This window comes from Chelonia mydas, chromosome 14 (genome assembly GCF_015237465.2).
Source record: "Chelonia mydas isolate rCheMyd1 chromosome 14, rCheMyd1.pri.v2, whole genome shotgun sequence".
In the NCBI taxonomy this organism is placed as follows: domain Eukaryota; kingdom Metazoa; phylum Chordata; order Testudines; family Cheloniidae; genus Chelonia; species Chelonia mydas.
In genome coordinates, this window is record NC_051254.2 from 28685428 (window position 1) to 28703121 (window position 17694).

A 17694-nucleotide genomic window follows, 5' to 3' on the forward strand; every position below is an offset into this window, starting at 1 on the left:
CTTTGCAAATGCTCTGGAGGAGCCACAGAAATGCTTCTTTGCCTCAGGCACAGGTGGGGTGTAAGATTTCATAACCTGTTTATGACAAAACCAATCAGCTTCAGCATGAGATGTGGGGCATTGGCATGCTGTTCATGTTTCCTCATGTTTTGTCTGTTGCAGGGCAGTTGTGAACTGAGGGGGGGCCGGAGGAAAGAGTCAGGGAAGTGAAACGACCAGTGCCTGCCGATAGTGGGGGGCGGGGCAGAGTAAAGGCAGCTGGCTTCAGCAGTGTTACTAAGCATGGCTGAGCAGCAAATATGGGGTGGGAGGGCACATGACCCTGCATGATCTGCCTGATGTAGAGCAGGGATTTGAACTTGTGTCTCTGAAGGATACAGAGAAAGGTGCCTCACTCCATCCCAGACCTAGGTCCCAAACTCCCTTTTTAGGCCACACACCCCTCTCCTCAACATTTCCCATTGGCCAGCCTAGATAGCCCCTCCCTCTCTGCTCACTGGCTTTTGTAATACAATTTTTAGGCACCTAACTCAGGGTTGTGTATTCCACTAGGCAGCAGGGTGTTTAAAAATCCGGCTCCACTATGCAGGGTGTTGCAGCGCACAGGTCCCCCTTGTGACTCCCAGCCCCAGTGGAATTTGCAAAAGCACCTAAGCAGGTTAGGCACTGAACTTCTATTGAAATCCACGTTTACACCCGAGTTGTGAAATGTGTCACCCCATATCTTAAATCATTGTCTAGACAAGACATTTGTGGCTGAGCTCTGGGGTAAACCACAAATTGTTTGTTTTATCCTGGAACAAATGTTTGTGAAGTGTCTAGATGAACATTTACAATAGTGTGTGTTAACTTGAGCTAAATAGCAATAAATTAACTCAAGTTAAAATAGGGGAACGCACTTGCTAGTCTAGAGAAACCTCATGGGAGATTTGAGAACATACTGCAAATACCTGAAAGCTGAGGACATCAGAGAGGGAAAAAAATTTACCCACCACACCCCTAAATAATGATGATGAATGCAATGACAATAAGTGAAAATGTGGATTGAATCTCAGGAAATAATTATTTAGCGTATTTAACTATTGGACCAGCTTCCCAAGGGATGTGGTAGATTTGCCATCACTTGGAGTCTAAATTGCGACTGGACAATGCTTTCTGAAAGATCTGCTCAGCCACAAGTCACTGAGCTGGATGCAGCAGTCATTCATTGTCTGGCCTTAACATGACTATAAGAATCTATAAAACAAAAAGAGCTCTGGGGCTGGAGAAGCCTCTCCCCATGGGCTTGGGATACTGGAAACTCAGACTGGATAAAATACTGGAGAATAGATTGCTGGGACACTCTGAAACTCACTGTGATTCCAAAGAGACTTTGTTCAGTATAAGGGGAGTGGCTGCCTACCTGGCAAGTATTTATTGCCCTAAAAGATAAGATGACAGGCACCATAGGATCAGAGTTTCCTTTTATCAGAAGAAACCAGAATTCTAAATATATTAGAAGAAACAAAGTATTTGATACAACTGCAGAAATGTCTGGGAATGTCCATTTTAAGGGAAGTGTCTTTAACAGAACTGAACTTGAGTGGCACGTTAACCTATCGCACTGCCAGACTCTGCAACCTCACAAGGACACTCATTGTCCTATCCTATCGCACTGCCAAAGAAACACACTTTATGTACCAAATGCTCTAAGGCCTGAATCAGTTTTTATATTGATTCAACTTTAGAACACAATATTGTAAACCCCTCAGTGTGGATGCCCTTATACTGGTATAAAGGGGCTTATATTTTATAGACTACTTTTGGAAATATGCACAACCTAACCAATACATTTAAATTGGTACAAAACCTGTATATACGAGGCCTACTTCACACATAATGCAAAACCCTGGTGTCCACTCCAGACTCTATCTGTGGAGATGTAAAACACTGTTGTGGGCTGAGTTAAACCTTGCTATTGTATGATGGGCATAGCTGCCACCTGACATCCAGGGTAAATGTGTAAACGTGACCTAAGTTACAGCAATAGCACCCAAGCCACAGGGAAAAGGAAAAACATGAGAATAAACTGAATTGTGTGGCCCAAGGGGTTTCACATGCAGGGGTCAGGGTCTGGATTGGTGGAGGGGTGTGTGTGTATGTGTGTGTGTGAGAAAGAAGCAGAAAGACAGTCAAGCAGACTTACCTGGAAGCACAGTGTGTTGTGATGGGAGGAGCGTAAAGAAAGGTTTTTTGCTGATGTGCTGACTGACAGAAGCTTGGAGCTGTGAGAAAAGACACTGCCCATGTTGTTTGGTTCCTCCTGTGTTCAGGGAAGCAGGACTTTGTACATTCCGTTTATAAATAAAATTGCATCGAAGAAATACCTGACAACCACCAGCTGCTCCTCCTAACTGGAACAACCTTCAACCCCACCTCCCTGCCACCAATTTTTGGCTAGCTGTTTTTGTCAACAGGGGTAACAATATACTTCCCATGGCTTACAAGTGTCTGCATTAGATACCTGGGGATATTGCTCAGGTCAGAATTATGGTTTTCTCTCAGAGTGCGAGTGAGGGGGATTCGGCATGTGCACTGTGATCATTGGTACATTGGGAGGCAAAGGGAGCTCCATGCGATGGTGCAGAGTCTGTCAAGGAGATCGGTTAACATGATGTGTGGGCGTTTTGTCATGCTGAAAACATCTCCCTTAACTGGACACTCCCCTGCTTTTCAGAGGTTGTACGTGCTTTTCAGGTTACATGTGAGCAGCTTGAGCTGTAACCAGCAGAGTTTTTGTTCATGCTAATGTAGTGGCATATAGGGGGGGTGTTGTATTAGGGTCTGTGTAGTTAATCCACCCTGTGGGGCAGGGCAGGTGAGCAGACAGATGTATTCAATGGAATGCCAGCTGGGGAGAGAACTGTCCAGGTTGTTGGCTGCCAGCAGGTCGCAGCTCAACCAGAGACAAAACTGGCTCTAGGGAGCAGAGAGAAATGTGTTCCAGAGGAGAGCTCAGAGAAGGGGCAGGGAATCTTAGAAACCACTGAGGTGGGTGAGGATTCCTGTGACTCTGTAACACAGGGAAGCCATGTGCTTCCAGGTGGGAGGGTGGTTGAGATCAACTCCTGCACTGCGGCTGGAGGCAACACCACATCAGGAAGGGATGGGGGTGTAATGCCTGCCAGGGAAAGAACTTCCAGGTTGTTAGCTGCCAGCAGGTCTCAGCTGAACTAGAGGCAAAACCGGCTTGTGACACTGCACCCCATAAGGCTTATGGGAATAGGCTTATGAATGTATATATGACATAAATGGAATATGTTTTATGCTTCATATGCCATGTATGCTTGTCATTTTTGTATTCAAAGTTATGAATATTGGCTGTGTACTTGCTTGATTTTAAGTAGCCTTAGTAAAGCATTTGGTCAGCTTCTTGAGAAAGGAATGTGCAAATTAAGTGCCCAATCAAGAAACACTTAACAAACAATGGATCTTGGAAGACTCCAATCCACATAAGAAGTCTTCCTGGAGACATTCAAGATAGCATGTGGGCAATGGCTACTGCATGTAAAAACTGAGTCATGCATGGACATGTGACTTGCCCATGTGACTCCGAAACTCCATCGGTGCTGGACTTTGCACAGGAGAGAGGAGGGGGGGTCTCCACCCACAAGAGAGAGTCTATTTAAACCCCAGGGAGATCCCTCCATTTTGTCTTCAGCTGGCTCAAGAGATAGCCTCTCCACCCCAAAGGATACCTGAAAGAAACTGGGACAAAGGATAATAACTACTGGGGGTGTGAGTGATTGCTGGACCCATACTAGAAGGAGGCTAGTCTGTAAAAGAGGCTTATTGGAACATCTCTGAGGGTGAGATTTTATCTGTATTCAGAATCTTACTGTATTAGACATAGGCTTGCATGTTTTAATTTATTTTGCTTGGTAATTCACTTTGTTCTGTTTGTCATTACTTGGAACTACTTAAATCCTACTTTTTATATTTAATAAAATCACTTTTTACTTATTAATTAACCCAGAGTATGTATTAATACCGGGGGGAGGGGCGCGCAAATAGCTGTGCATATCTCTCTGTCAGTGTTATAGGGGGTGAACAATTTGAGTTAACTCTGTATATGCTTTATACAGGGTAAAACGGATTTATTTGGGTTTTGGACCCCATTGGGAGTTGGGCATCTGAGTGTTAGAGACAGGAACACTTCTTAAATTGCTTTCAGTTAAGCCTGCAGCTGTTAGGGGATGTGGTTCAGACCTGGTTCTGGGTTTGCAGCCAGCTAGCGTGTCTGGCTCAAACCAGGCAGGGCACTGAAGTCCCAGTCTGGCAGGAAAAGTAGGGGCAGAAGTAGTCTCAACACATCTATGAAATCAGTTGGCAGTTCTCAAGCGGTTTTCTGTGATCCAACCCGGCTCCCCGTCACACGACTCTAGGGAGCATAGAGCAATGTATCCCAGAGGAGAGTCCAGAGAAGGGGCAGGGGATCTCAGAAAACACTGAGGTGGGTGAGGATTCCTGTACTCCCACTATTCCTTCCTTCTGTCTTTGGTTCTTCTGCAGAACTCTGCCAGCTAATAACTGGGACAGTTTCCTTAATCCCTGACAACACCTCTCCTGCCCCTGCACCAGAGGGCATATTGCCTTCTGCTGGAAAGGAGCTAGTCTCAGCCCCCCCATACTTGGAAGCACTCTGCTTCCCTGTGTTACACAGTCACAGGACAGAACCCTTCCTAGGGGGCACAGAGAAATGTGTCTGAGCAGGAGGCCCAGAGGAGGAAACTGGGGAAGGAATAGTGGGGGTACAGGAATATCTCCTCACTAGTCACTTGGGGCAGGATGCCCAGGACACTAGGAGGATGGCTGGGTCAGCATCTGTGCACCCAGACACTCAGGCTGTGACCCAGGTTTTGAGAAGGACTGTGTCACTGACCTCCTGGAGGGGACCTGTCACACCGCTGACTTCTCAGGGACAGAGAAAGGGATGGCAGACGGTACCCCAACCCAGGTCCCAATTTTTCAGGATGCTATTTCTGATAAGTTTTTGGAAAGTAACTGTCTCTCTTTAAATCAAGATGCAGCTCTAATGCCTGTGATAACAGAGGAGTTTGGACGAGGAAATTGCCAGGTGGTAGATTGCCAGAATACAAATGACCCAACTGACAGAAAAGGGGGTGTTTTCCCCCAAGCTGGTGAGACACAGAGAGCAGTTATGGGAAAGCTGCTGGGAAAAGGTGCATCTGATCAAAGGGTAAGCACCCCTCGCCCAGATCACAGCCCTCTAGGGGGCAGGGAAGGACTCAGTGCTGGGAGGGGGACACACAGGGTAACCCCAAAAGGGGAGCTAGATTTTCTACATATGTACAGCCCTGGGGTTGGGAGGCTATTCCCCAAAGGGCCAGCCAATGTGCAGGACCCTCCTGGTCCCTTATCTTGCCAGACCCTAAGACATCAAAATGGCAGAAACATGATTAAATTAAGAGCCCACACACTGGAGGGAAAGAAAAGCCAGTGACTGATTATGAGAGAGTCTCAAAGGACCCCATAGGCAATGAACAAACTAACCTCAAACTACACAATCAGAACAGAGGGTGTGGTATCGTAAATATACTTGTAAACACCCATCTGTGATAAAAATTTTGGTATTAATGTTAAGTTTGGGGGATAAGAATTTTGACACAGATGTTAAACCTTATGGTAATGCTACTTTTAAATTAATACCTGTAAACAGGTTTAAAGCTTATCGCAGCAGAGAAGCCATAAAAAAAACCTGGTTTGCTGTGTGAATGGGGAAACTGAGGCACACGGCCTTATGGCCTTAATGGCTGGATGCCAAGAGAACTATACCACAAACTGCCTTTGAGCTAGTCAGTGACCAAGCCTCTTGGAGTAAACTAAGAGGGGAGGTGTGATGCTCTGTACACCTCGGAGGAACACCCTACACCCCCACATTCATCTTTATAAAATGATTGTGTGGTATCCAATGCGAAGTTTGTCATGTTGGGTGTCTTCAGAAGGCTCATGATGCACTGAGCATGGTTGTTATAGTAATTGTTACAGTAACGTTATAGGTTATAATTTCATGTATGTAGCTATGGGGCTGAAAATTTATCCTCATGGCTTAAAGCGAGCCCATGCAAAAACTCTCCAAGAACAGAGGCAGTTAACACCTCATCAGGGTATGGATGGGACAAACTCAGCCCAGCTTCACAGGAACAATAGACGGTGGCTTAGACAGCAACAAACAAATCTGTTAGACCTTCGAGGGAGTCACCCCCCTTCCTTTGGTTGGTTTGGAACCGCGATGAGGTAATGTTCACTTTACTCTGAAGGTTGGGGGACAAAGCCAAGAGGGAAGAAAGGACATGATAAAACAGAGACATTTGCCATGCTCTCTCTCTTCCACCTCCATCTACAGACATCACCACTAAGCGACTGAAGTGCTGATCAAAGGGGAGAGCCTGCCTGAAGGGCAACCAGCCAGCCAGGATGAGAAGCATCTAAGTTTGTAAGAGCACTGAAAGTGTTAAGAGCAGCTTAGAATGCATTTTCCTTTTATTTCATTTGACCAAATCTGACTTCTTGTGTTTTGACTTATAATCACTTAAAATTTATTTTTATAGTTAATCTCCTGTTTGTTCTCCCTGAAGCAGTGTGTTTGGTTTGAAGCATGTCAGAAGTGTGTCAGATAACAAATCTGGTACCAATTTCTTTGTTAAATTGATGAATTTGTATAAGCTTGCAGTGTCCAGCAGGCATACCTGGACACTGCAAGATGGAGATTCCTAGGGTTGTGTCTGGGACTGGAGATACTGGCTAGTGTCATTCGGTTGCACAATCCAAGGAGCAGCTTACATGCCAGAGGCTGTGCGTGAACAGCCCAGGAGTGGGGATTCTCACAGCAGAGCAGGGTAAAGCTGGCTCCCAGAGTCAAGGATTGGCGTGACCTAACAGATCACCGCTCAAGACCACACCAGAGGGGAACGTCACAACCAGGCCACAGGGCAGGTGACTTTCCCCAGTATTCTGCAGGGAAGCAGAGTAAAAGACTGTACCTGGAACTAAAGGAAGGGCAGGTGTCAATAGATAGGTCTTCAGTGTGCTGCTACAGACGCACAGAGGGGGCAAAGATGGAGCTGAGAAGAGCATGGCATCCTGAGGCTATTGCTGCTACCCATATGGACTCTGCCTTAAGCTTAGCTTTCCCACACTAACCTAAGAATCTTCCCTGCTGACTTCCAGTTAAGAAATGCTACATTGTTTTGAATAGGCTGCTTGCATGACTGCAAAATATACAAAACACACACTTTAATGAAACAAAATGTTAAACTGTTTCATCACAGCACAAACGGGATATTTTGACCTAGAAAAGATAAAGTGTTTCCACCAGAACTAAATAGCAGCTGCCCTTCATGATTTTATAAAAGAAAGAATATATGACATGTCATTGGTGCATAATATGAACTATTGATGTGGCATGAAATAATTTGAAAAATAAAAATTGAAAGCATAAAACTCAAAATAAATTTCTAAAGGTTTAAAAATATTTCCTCCCCCAAGGAATTTTCATAGAAATTGATATGGTTTCATCCACTGCCCTCAAAAGATAGATATCTATTTTTCCATCAAAAATATTTACATTATTTATTCCAAACGCCTCTATTCCTGGCTTTGCCACTAACTCACCACAGGGTCTCTCTCAGGACTTGTCTACACAGGAAGCTTCCATGGTATGACAGAAGTGAATTTAAACCACTATAATTGCACCAGTGTATCTCCCCACATGGACACTTAATCTTACTAAGAGTGACCTTTTTCCATTTTAAGCTTGTTACTTTCAAAGTAAAGTAGTTTAAGCTAAGCTTTAAAAAGCCACTCATTCTGGAACAAGAGTGCCCATGAAGGGAGTTACATCAGTGTAAGTGAAAAATTTCCAGTGTAGATAAACCCTTAGTCTACTGAGGCACTTTGGGATGGCTGTAAAGATTTCCCCACTACACACAAATTGGCAGTGCAGTGAAAAAAAAAAATACAGCTGATGAGACCTTACTGTGAAATTGTAACACCCTGGCAAACTGTCCAATATCCCCCTCTAGTGGATAACAGCCAACTCCTCCTGCCAGCTAGTGGAGTTAATCTTTGCAGAATTTGTACAGTGAATATGAAGCTCCAAGGCTGAAACAGTGCCGAGTAGTTACAAAAAACAACCACTGCATGAACACAGCTAATCCCTGTGTTGTACCCAGATCAGATGAGGGTCCTGGGAACTGGCTGCAATATTGTGTGTCTGCAGTATGGACAATCCAGGATTACACTGAATCATGAGACAGAGACACACACAAATCTCCACGGGGCATCTTTACTTTAAATAAAATACACAGCACAGCCACTCACTCATACAGATCCACTGGGCTGCCTCAAACTGGCAGAGTTATCACCACAGCCACAGCAGAGTGAAGCCACACCAGGGCACAGCAGCAGCAACAGCCTCCCCACCAAAAGGGGCACCCATCACGAGAGGAGGCAGCCCCAGCTCCTGGGAGACCACAGGGGGTACAGATGAGCCCAGAGTGGGCTATGGGACAGAGGATATGCACAAGGAACTCTCCCTCCCAACAGACACCAAGGCCCCCCATCCCCACACCAACTAGTGCAAATTACTTTCCACGCAGCTTTGACACTTATTTGTCTCAATATAAAGGAAGAGTTGAGGGGGATTTGACCTAGGAAATCTGGAGTACAAGGAGCTGCCCAGGGTGAACCATCTGGTGCCACCTGCTGGTGGGGGAAGGAATCAGCTCCTTGCAATCTTTCGGGAGAAGGTGTTCTGCTCACAGGGCAGACTCCAGGCATCTTTGAGCCCAGCTGCCTTTGAGCAGCGGGGAAGGCTATAAAGTTTGCACTGGCTGCTCCTGTAACCTCTGCCACTGGGATATGAACCCCAGGCACAAGCACCCAAATTCTCACAGGAGCATCCCTGTTACATTGCAGGAGGTGAGTGAGCAACCCACCCAGTGAGCGTTGCAGGCTCCACAGGATAGGCAGAGGGGACTGACCCAGTCTGTGTTTACACTAGGAGAGGGCATTGGCTCCAGGCCATGTTTATGTCTCAGCAGCAGCCCTCACCAGCCGGTGCTTGGGGACAAGAACTAGGCTGTAGCTATCAGAGAGCTGACACCATAGGGCCCTTGTTCCATAGCTCCCGCCCTGTCCCCCAGGATGTACACATGCAGTAGCCCCAGGCCAGGGCCTATGCCCCCACCAGGAATGTAGTCTGTGAGACAGCAGCTAGTTTTGCTCCCCGTCCCCAGGACATGTAGCAGTGCCGGAGACCAGGTCGGTGAAGGCAGCAGACCACGAATAGTGTGCATAAAACCAGAGGTGCTGTTGTCTTTGCTCTGGGGAGACTCCAGCTGCCAGCACGCGGCGCTCAAGGGAACTGGGTGCTCTGATCAGTGCATGCTGGAAGTGGGGTCTGCAGGTGACACCGCTCCAGCAAAGGGCCAAGTCTGCTCCTGGCTCCAGCATGGAGCCCTGCCCCAGGGTACCCAGACAGCCCTGCTGGCTGGAATCAGCAGCCTCCATGCTACTTGTGTCAGTATAGCAACACCCACATGGAAGTGTAGTGTCAGGGGTCACCCAGCACAGTGTCACTCACCTGCAGTGGAGGGGATGAGCAATGCCTCCTGGGAAGCGTAGTGTCAGAGGTCACCCAGTGCAGTGTCGGGTCACTCACCTGGGGGGGAGGGGATGAGCAATGCCCTCTGGGAGGTGTAGTGTCAGAGGGCACTCATGGAAGTGCGGGGGGGGGGGGGGGGAGGAGAGAATGAGCAACGCCCCCAGGAGGTGCAGTGTCTTTGGGCCCCCCCTTAGGAAGCAGCGGTGCTTCGCAGACCCCGTGAAAGGCTGCTCCCCCTTAGTGCCGCAGCATCCAGCCACAGCACTCCCTCCTCACCCCGCTGGCACAGCCCCTTCCGGCTGAGCTTGCTGAGGGGAAGGGCCAGGGAGGTGGGTTAGAGGCTGACGCTGCGGTGGTGCTTGAACTGGCTCTGCCCGCGCCGACGCTGCTCCTGCTCCTCCAGCTCATCACTGTTGAGACTGGTGGCGTCCGACAGCCCCAGCAGATGCTCCACCGAGTCGAACTTCTGCAGGTCGGAGGCGATGGTCTGCAGACTGAGCATGGAGAGCGTGTCCGTGGGGGGGCACTCGGCACCTAGCCCGGCCCCCGCCTCCGCCCCTACTGGCGAAGCCCGGCGTTGGATGAGGCGCTGCAGCCGCCGGGCGTGGATCTGCTCGCTGATCTGCTCCAGGTTACGGAGCGCCACCGAGTAGCGCATTTTGGCTTGGGAGACCCGCTGCTCCAGCCCCGTCACCTTGGCCTTGTGCTCCTGGGGGTTGGAGGACATCAGGGGTTAGACAGCTCCCTCTGCCACCACAGTGTGCCTAAACCCTTCCCGCCCACCCCACCACTCCAGTCCCATCACCTTGGCCTTGTGCTCCGGGGGGGGGGGGGGGGGGGGGAATGGAGGAGGAGCCAAACCCAGGACACCCCCCCCCTCCATCCTATAAATTCAGTCCACCCCCTGCATACTCAGCCCCACCCCCACTCTTCCTTGCAGGTATCCACACGTGTGCGCACAGAAACACACATGCACCCCACCCCTCTCTAAACCCAATCACAGCCTCACATCTCTCCCTGCTCCCCTGCCTCAGGCCCCACAGCCAGGGGAGGGGAGCACCCATGAGAAAATCCATCCCTTCCTGGGTAGGGAGCAGCAACATGTCACTCAGGGCATTGTGGGATCTCAGAGGGGTGGGTATGTCTCACCCCAGCCGCACACACACCCAGCCCCCAAATCACTGACACCAGGATGTTAGCGGGGGCGGGGCGTGCACGTGCCCCGGCCCCCCTGGGGATGCCAGGATCTCAGTGGGGGCATGCGTGTGTGCCCCCCTGGGATGCTGGGATCTCAGCAGGGGCGAGCAGGCATATACCTGCCCACCCACCCCCAGGGATGCTGGGATCTCAGAGGGGGCGGATGTGTGCCCCGGCCCCCCAGGATCTCAGTGGGGCTGTAACGCCTCACCTCGAGGATCTGGTTGAACTGGGCCTTTAGCTCGAAGTAGGGCTTGCTCTTTACGATGACGCGCTTGAGGGATTTCTGCAGGCTCTGCACCTTGGCTTCGGCCTGCTGGCAGAGCCGGGTGACACGCTGGTGCTCCCGCTCGCTGTGCAGCCGCTCCTCCTCCGCCTCATTCACCTGCAGCCGGAGCAGGATGACATGCAGCTCAGAGCGGGTCCCTGTTCCCACCCAGCCTGCGCCCTCACATACACACAGAGCCTTGCAGATCTCAGTCTCCTCCATCCACTCCCCATCCTCCCACGCAAACCGCATCCAGCTCCATCACCCCTCCCCATCCGTCCTTCCCTGACAGGGACTCAGGCTGTCACCCCCCAGGGGGGTGCAACCTACCATCCCCCCTTCTCTGTGCAATTGGTATGGTCCTTGTGGCACCCCCACCCCTCCTCTGGCAGATGGCATGATCATTTGGTTATTGCCTCCACCATGTCCATGCTCCCAGCTCTCACCAGGCAGATGGCAAAGTCCTCCTCCCGTTGTGCCCAGCCAATGTGGTCCCCCAGCTCTCCCCTAGCAGGTAGCATTGTCAGCACCTCCATGTGGTTGGTATAATTCCCCTGTACCCCACGATTGGTATGGCTCTCTGGCCAAGTCCCATGTCTGACTTTCCCAATGGCATGGTTCCCTCCCATGTGGTTGGTACAGCCCCCTCCCTCCCCCATGTCTCACCCTGCAAGTGGTGTGGTTCCCCTCTACATGGCTGGTACAACCTCCGGCCCCACCCCCACATCTCACCTTACAGGTGGCATGGTTGAGCATCTCCTGCCAGGTAGGGTCGAGACGGTTCTTGTCGGCCATGACGCCCTGCTCTGCCACAAAAACCATCTCGCGGGCAGCATTGTGCATGCTGACCGCCCGTTCGTACCGCAGTGCTGCCTTCTGTGTCTCCTGCTGGGCCTGCATGGAGGGGAGAGGAAAGTCACACGGAGAGAGAGAGTAGGGCAAGGGACTCCTGCCCTCTCTCCTCTCCCAGAGCAGGGATAGAACCCAGGTGTCCCGACTCCCACCCTCCTGCTCTAACCCACTAGACCCCACTCGCTCCCCAGGGCCAGGACAGAACCCAGGAGTCTGATTTTGGCATGTGCCAGGGAGGGGGCCACGCCAGGCAGGGCAGAGGAGAGCATTCACACCTCCTTGGCCAGGCGACGGGCCTCGTAGTATGGACGCGCTTTCTCAATGCAGTTCCCCAGCTGGGAGCCCTGGGTGTTGAGCTTCCTGGCGGATTCAGAGAGGATCCTGCGGTATGTAGTCCTGGCTTCCTGCAGCGGGGAGGAGAGCAGAAGCATTGGGGCCACCATTGACCGCCAGGGGAGAGTACTCCCTGTTGACCCTTGCACTGTTCCCTGCAGCACAGCGTCCCCTAATGTTGCAATGGGGAACTGGGGCCAGCACTGACCACCAAGGGAGAGTGGCCCCTACTGAGCTCCAACCCATTCCCTTCAGCACAGGCCCCACACCGGGACACTGACTACCAGAGAGCACCCCTGTCCCCTCCCAAGTGCTAATCCAGCCCAGCTCTGCTTGGCTTCACAGGGCAGCACAGGGGCTACACAAGCAGCTCCAAGGGTCACTGAATGCCCAGTAAGAGCTGCAACCACCACAAGGTAACAGCCAGGCTCGCTGGCCCAGCATGGAGACAATCGGTGGGAGCTGCCAGGGATCTCCATGGCCTGGACAGGACTGTAACATGAGAGTGGTCATGGCAGGGTCGTGCTCAGTCTGAAGCAAGGCGGCCGGCCCCACAGGGAGCCCAGCGCTTACTCACATCCAGCTGCAGTTCCAGCCGGTTGATCTCCTCGTTGGCCTGGTTGAGATGCTCCAGCTCCTCCTGCAAGGGGGAAGCAGAGCAGGAGGCTCAGGTACCCGCCCCAATGCTATGCCCAGCTCAGCAGGACAGCACCACCCCGACAAGCCCCCCATCCAGTCTGCGAGAGCCCCTCCTTGCACCCCTTCCACTCCCTGCAAAGCTGTGGGGGATGGCACCACAAACAGAGTGTGGCCTAGCGCACAGAGCATATACCAGGCTGTGCTGCTGGCCTGCTGGGTAACCTTGGGTAAGTCGCTTTGCCCCTCTCTGCCTCATTTCCCCATCTGTGAAATGCTGATAAATCTGTAGAACACTTGGCTCTGCTGGTGAGAAGTACTAGATGAGAGGTGGGGATCATTGTGTGTACCTGTTCTGAGAAGACAGGACAGGGCTTTGTGCCAGGGACTCAGGCTCTCTGATGGCAATGTGCCTCTGACACACAACAAATATTATGGTCATGGCCGCATCGTGCTAGGCACCATGTACAACACCTGCAGTAACAAAGATGTGCTCCCAATTAGACAAGAGACAACGGGCTGAGACGGATGGGGAGCACAAAGGAACGATGAGTCACATCTGATCAGCGCGATAAGCAGCAGCCGCAGCTCCTAACCAATGTCGAGAGTCACGTAGGTATCGCGGCAAAGGAGGCACTTGAAGGAGGGCAGTGAGGTGGCTTTGTGGGTGTTTATGGGAGCTGCTGCTGCTGCTCCCCCTCCTCCAGACAGGGGTGGCATGGCAGGAAGCAGGGAGGTGCCGCTGGGAAAATCTACCAAGTGGGTGATGAAGGCTGGTGTCACTGGCAGAGCGGAGGCTGGGCTCCACATCTCAATAGCACAGGGGGGATGATAGATAGGGCCATGAAGAGCCTTAAGACAAGCAGTTTGTGTGTGATGCGAAGGGGAGCCAATGGGGAGCTCGCAGAGAGGTGTGTGTGGGCGTCACAGGAAAATGATCTTTGCAGCAGCAGCATTCTGAACAAACGTAAGTGGGGTAAGAAGATGGGACCGGTCCTGGCCAGGGAGGAGGATGCTGCAGCAATCGAGATGCGAGACAGCAAGGGCCTGGACGAGAGACCTAATGAGCTCTGAGATCTATTGATGATCAGAGTTGTCTAATGGCACCTGAGTTCTGCTGTTCCCTGAGGCGGCAGGATGGGACCCTGCACCAAGGATCCTGGATCTCTGATCATGACCTGAGTCACATACATTACAGCAGCCCCTAGGGGCTGCACTGTACTATCACAAAGAAAGACAGTCCCTACTCTAAGCTGTGGACAGACTACAAGGGCTGGACTACAGGCTATTGCGAGGTCCCTTCCAGCCCTACATTACCAGGATCCTAGGAAGGCTTTTAATATGACCAGTTTAGCATGGGCTGCAGTTACAGCTGCTTTGTCTTGGAGTCCCAGGAGGTATTAATTAGATCAAGTGAAATAACAGGATCAAAGGACACTTTTAAATCCTGATCTAGACAAAGCCTTAATCCAATTCAAAGATGTTTTATAAATCAGTTTAATTTAATTCAGGGCTTGTCTACACAGGGAAACTGTCCAGCATACTATTATCCTGTAACAGCTAGGCCCGTGTACCCCCACGAGAGGACATGCTAGTCCAGAATAAAAGTGACTGTTTACTTGCAAGTAATTATTCTGGGATGAGCATTGTTGTAGAGAGATAAGGGGCGTGAGGTAATATCTTTTATTGGACAACTTCTGTTATTCTGTGTTAACAGGCCACTTCACCTTGAATGGCCCCTTAGAATATGTGCTAACTACTTACACTAAACTATCCCTTCAACCTTGTATTTAGCTGTGACACTCAGAGTACCTTTCCCTGACCTGAAAACCTGCATGTAATTTGAAAGCTCGGTCGGTCCAATAAAAGATATTACCTCACCCACCTTTTTTCCCCTCGAACTTCCAGAAGAAAGTTATTTTTATACCAGAATAGCGTGTCCATGCAGGGAGTGATACCGGCATAGCTACAGCATGATAATTATTCCACTATAGCTCTGCTGGTCAATCTCTCCTTGTAGACAAGCCCTTAGTGAAGAATCAGATTAAGATAAATTGTTATGAACTGGATTACAAGTCTCCACACAGGAGCTTACACCAGTTTACCACACAAACTAAGGACAGGTTACTGCCTTCTGCAATGGGGACTACACACGCCTTTGCCCCTCTGATGTATGTACAAATGTAGACCCTGGTGACAGGGGGCCGTTTTAACCACCAGTGATTGAACCAGTGCTAAAAGCAAGAGTCTCCACAGCTCAAGCTAAACATCCAGGCTCTGCAGCTGGGGCTGTGACATCCCCTATGGAGCAGGTCCCCATGGGAATGCGTAGCTCCCACTGGCTAGCAGCTCACATCCACACTAGTGACTGATGGCATTAGAGGAAGCCAGGTCCAGCCAGCCCTCACCTGTATCCTGGGATCCAACTCTTCCTCCACATCTTCCTGGTCCCTCAACGGCATCTTGGTTTCATCACCACTGCAGACATCCTCAGGGATAGGAGCCCTGAGCTCCTCACCCTCCTGCGTGGGTGTCCGCAGCTCCCCAGGAGGCGTCTGGCGCCCATCCCTCACGTTCATACCCAGAACCAGCCGCTGGTCTGAGTCCTCCATTGTGGGGCCCCCACGCCACTCCTCCCTTTGGCAGTATCAGGTCTTCCTCAGCAGGCAGGCTGCCGGCAAAGCCTTCACAGGGACACAGGCATCTTAGTGCTGGGCCCATCCACTGGGTCACACCAACATACGAGCCATGAGCAGGCAGGGAATTGGGAATGGTCGCGGCAGCCCTGGGTTACAGCAAGAGCTTGGAGAGTGGCTGGGACATTGAGCAACAAGGCATGAGAGGAGGTATTAGATGGATGTCCCTCCTCGTACCAGCATCTGAACCACTTCTCGCTGCCCAGTCAGAGGATGGCTAGCTCGGAGAAGAGAGAATCAGGACCACGGAGAATCAGGACCACGGAGACAGAAACCAAAAGCCAGGAAGGGGGCTTGCTGAGGGGGTGGAGAAGAATCTCCAGTGGCAGAGAGCCAAACACGCCTCCACCCCCCACTGCCAGTCCCAGCGAGACCCTGATGAGAGCCGGTCCCGGGGGGGCTCAGACTGTGAAGTCTGGAGAACTGAGGTCCAGTTAGATCTGCAGAGATAGGAGAGGAGGCTGGAAAATAAGCGGCAGAGAGTGAATCAGACATTACTCTCTGTACCAGACACCAACAGAGTAAGGCAGACCCCTGTCAGCACCAAGACTCCCCACCCCACCAGATACACATACACACCCCAGACAGAAGAGAACCCTGTCACGTTTAAATGGACACAGAAGAGTCACCAGGTTCCCACTTCATCCCATGCTATTTACTCCTTACCCCATCTATTGCTACTTCCCATAAAGCACTCTGCATCCACCCTGCACTCATCCAACCACCCTCTCCCCCATCCCAATGCACCCAGCTGCCACCCCACCTTCTCCTCCCCAATTCACCCAGCACACACCCCTACCCCAATGCTCCCTGCACTCACCCCAATGCAGCCAGCACCCACCCTAATGTCTTCTACGTCCACCCCACATCCTCCTCCCCAATGCATCCTGCACCCAATCAATGCCCCTCTCCCCCTACCCCAATGTGCCCAGCAATGATCCCACTGCCCCTTCCTCAATGCAAGCTGCACCCACTCCAATGTCCCCTGCGCCCACCCCTCCTCCCAATGCAGCCAGCACCCCTCTATCAGCACCCTCCAGCCGCGCCACCCCAAAACAAAGTACATCAACCTCCTCTCCAATGCAAGCTGCCCATTCCCTGCCACGCCTGCACCCAGCCGAACACTCCATGCAACCACCCCTCCCCTAATGCACCCAGCTCTCCCACATCGCAAACTGCACCCACCGAAATGCGCCCTGAGCCGCCCCCCTCGGATGCACCCTGCCCCCGCTACCCCCACCCCCATGCACCCCGGGCCCTGGTCCCGCCCCCAGGGGTCTCGGCTCAGTGCACAGGGGCGGGCACCCCCGGGGGTAGGGGCGACCTGCTCTATTTACCTCCTACTCTCCAGGCTAAGCAACTAGCTGCAGCCCCTCCCCCCAACCCAGCCAGCCCAAGCGGAACCGGAACCCGCTCTTCCGGGACACCCCTTTCCCCGTCTGCATATCTGCCGTACAACATGGCGGCTCCCATGTGCGCAGCCCCCGCCCCGTTTCTGCCCTCAAGCTGCCCCCGGGAGGGGATAGAGCGAAACATCTCTGCAGGCTCAGAGATATCGCTCGGCTCAGTTCTCACCGAGGTAAATAAATAAGCTCAAAGTGAGAGAGCTAGTAGTCACACGTGGACGCCGCCATCCTGGATCCACGGTGGGCGTCGCCATCTTGGTTTACGGCCCAGCTGAAGAGAAAGTAACATCCGGGGCCTCTAGGGTGCCAGCTGTTTACCTCGCCCTCTGCTCCTGCCGTAACGCAAGATGGTGACGACAACGAGGGAAGAGAATATGGCGACGCCCGTAGCAGACTCCAACATGGACACACCCATAGCACCACCAGTATGGCCACGTGACCCACCCGCCCCGATGTTCTCTCCTTGGAAGGGAAGCCCGGGGCTTGCCTGTTCGCACGTTCAAGCTGGCGGCGGAGATATGATGTACCACGTAGGGCTCAGCAGCCAATCAGAGATCCCTTTGGACTGTCCCATCTTTATCCTGGGGGAAGAGCTAGCTGGAAGAAACCATTATTTTTTTAACAGTAAAAACAATTAGG

The 17694-nt window shown here is 51.6% G+C and overlaps 2 protein-coding genes across 4 annotated transcripts in view; one reads left to right on the top strand and one right to left on the bottom strand.

Moving 5' to 3' along the window:
* Positions 1–17694, top strand: part of LOC102940697 (zinc finger protein 271) — a 342407-nt gene that overhangs the window by 276345 nt on the left and 48368 nt on the right. The gene's annotated exons all lie outside the window — the stretch shown is intronic.
* Positions 8332–17542, bottom strand: SH3BP5L (SH3 binding domain protein 5 like). Of its 3 annotated transcripts, none has more exons than XM_043528865.1 (7): positions 17225–17542; positions 15362–16110; positions 12895–12957; positions 12260–12388; positions 11865–12026; positions 11076–11249; positions 8332–10376 (listed from the first exon to the last, which is right to left on the bottom strand). In XM_043528865.1, exons 2-7 carry the CDS (start codon positions 15563–15565, stop codon positions 10002–10004), a joined length of 1107 nt encoding a protein of 368 aa, XP_043384800.1. In that variant the 5' UTR covers positions 15566–16110; positions 17225–17542; the 3' UTR covers positions 8332–10001. The 3 variants fall into 3 exon arrangements, with proteins under 3 accessions (XP_043384800.1, XP_037769241.1, XP_037769242.1); XM_037913313.2 differs by lacking the exon at positions 17225–17542 and adding an exon at positions 16987–17201; XM_037913314.2 differs by lacking the exons at positions 12260–12388; positions 17225–17542 and adding an exon at positions 16987–17119.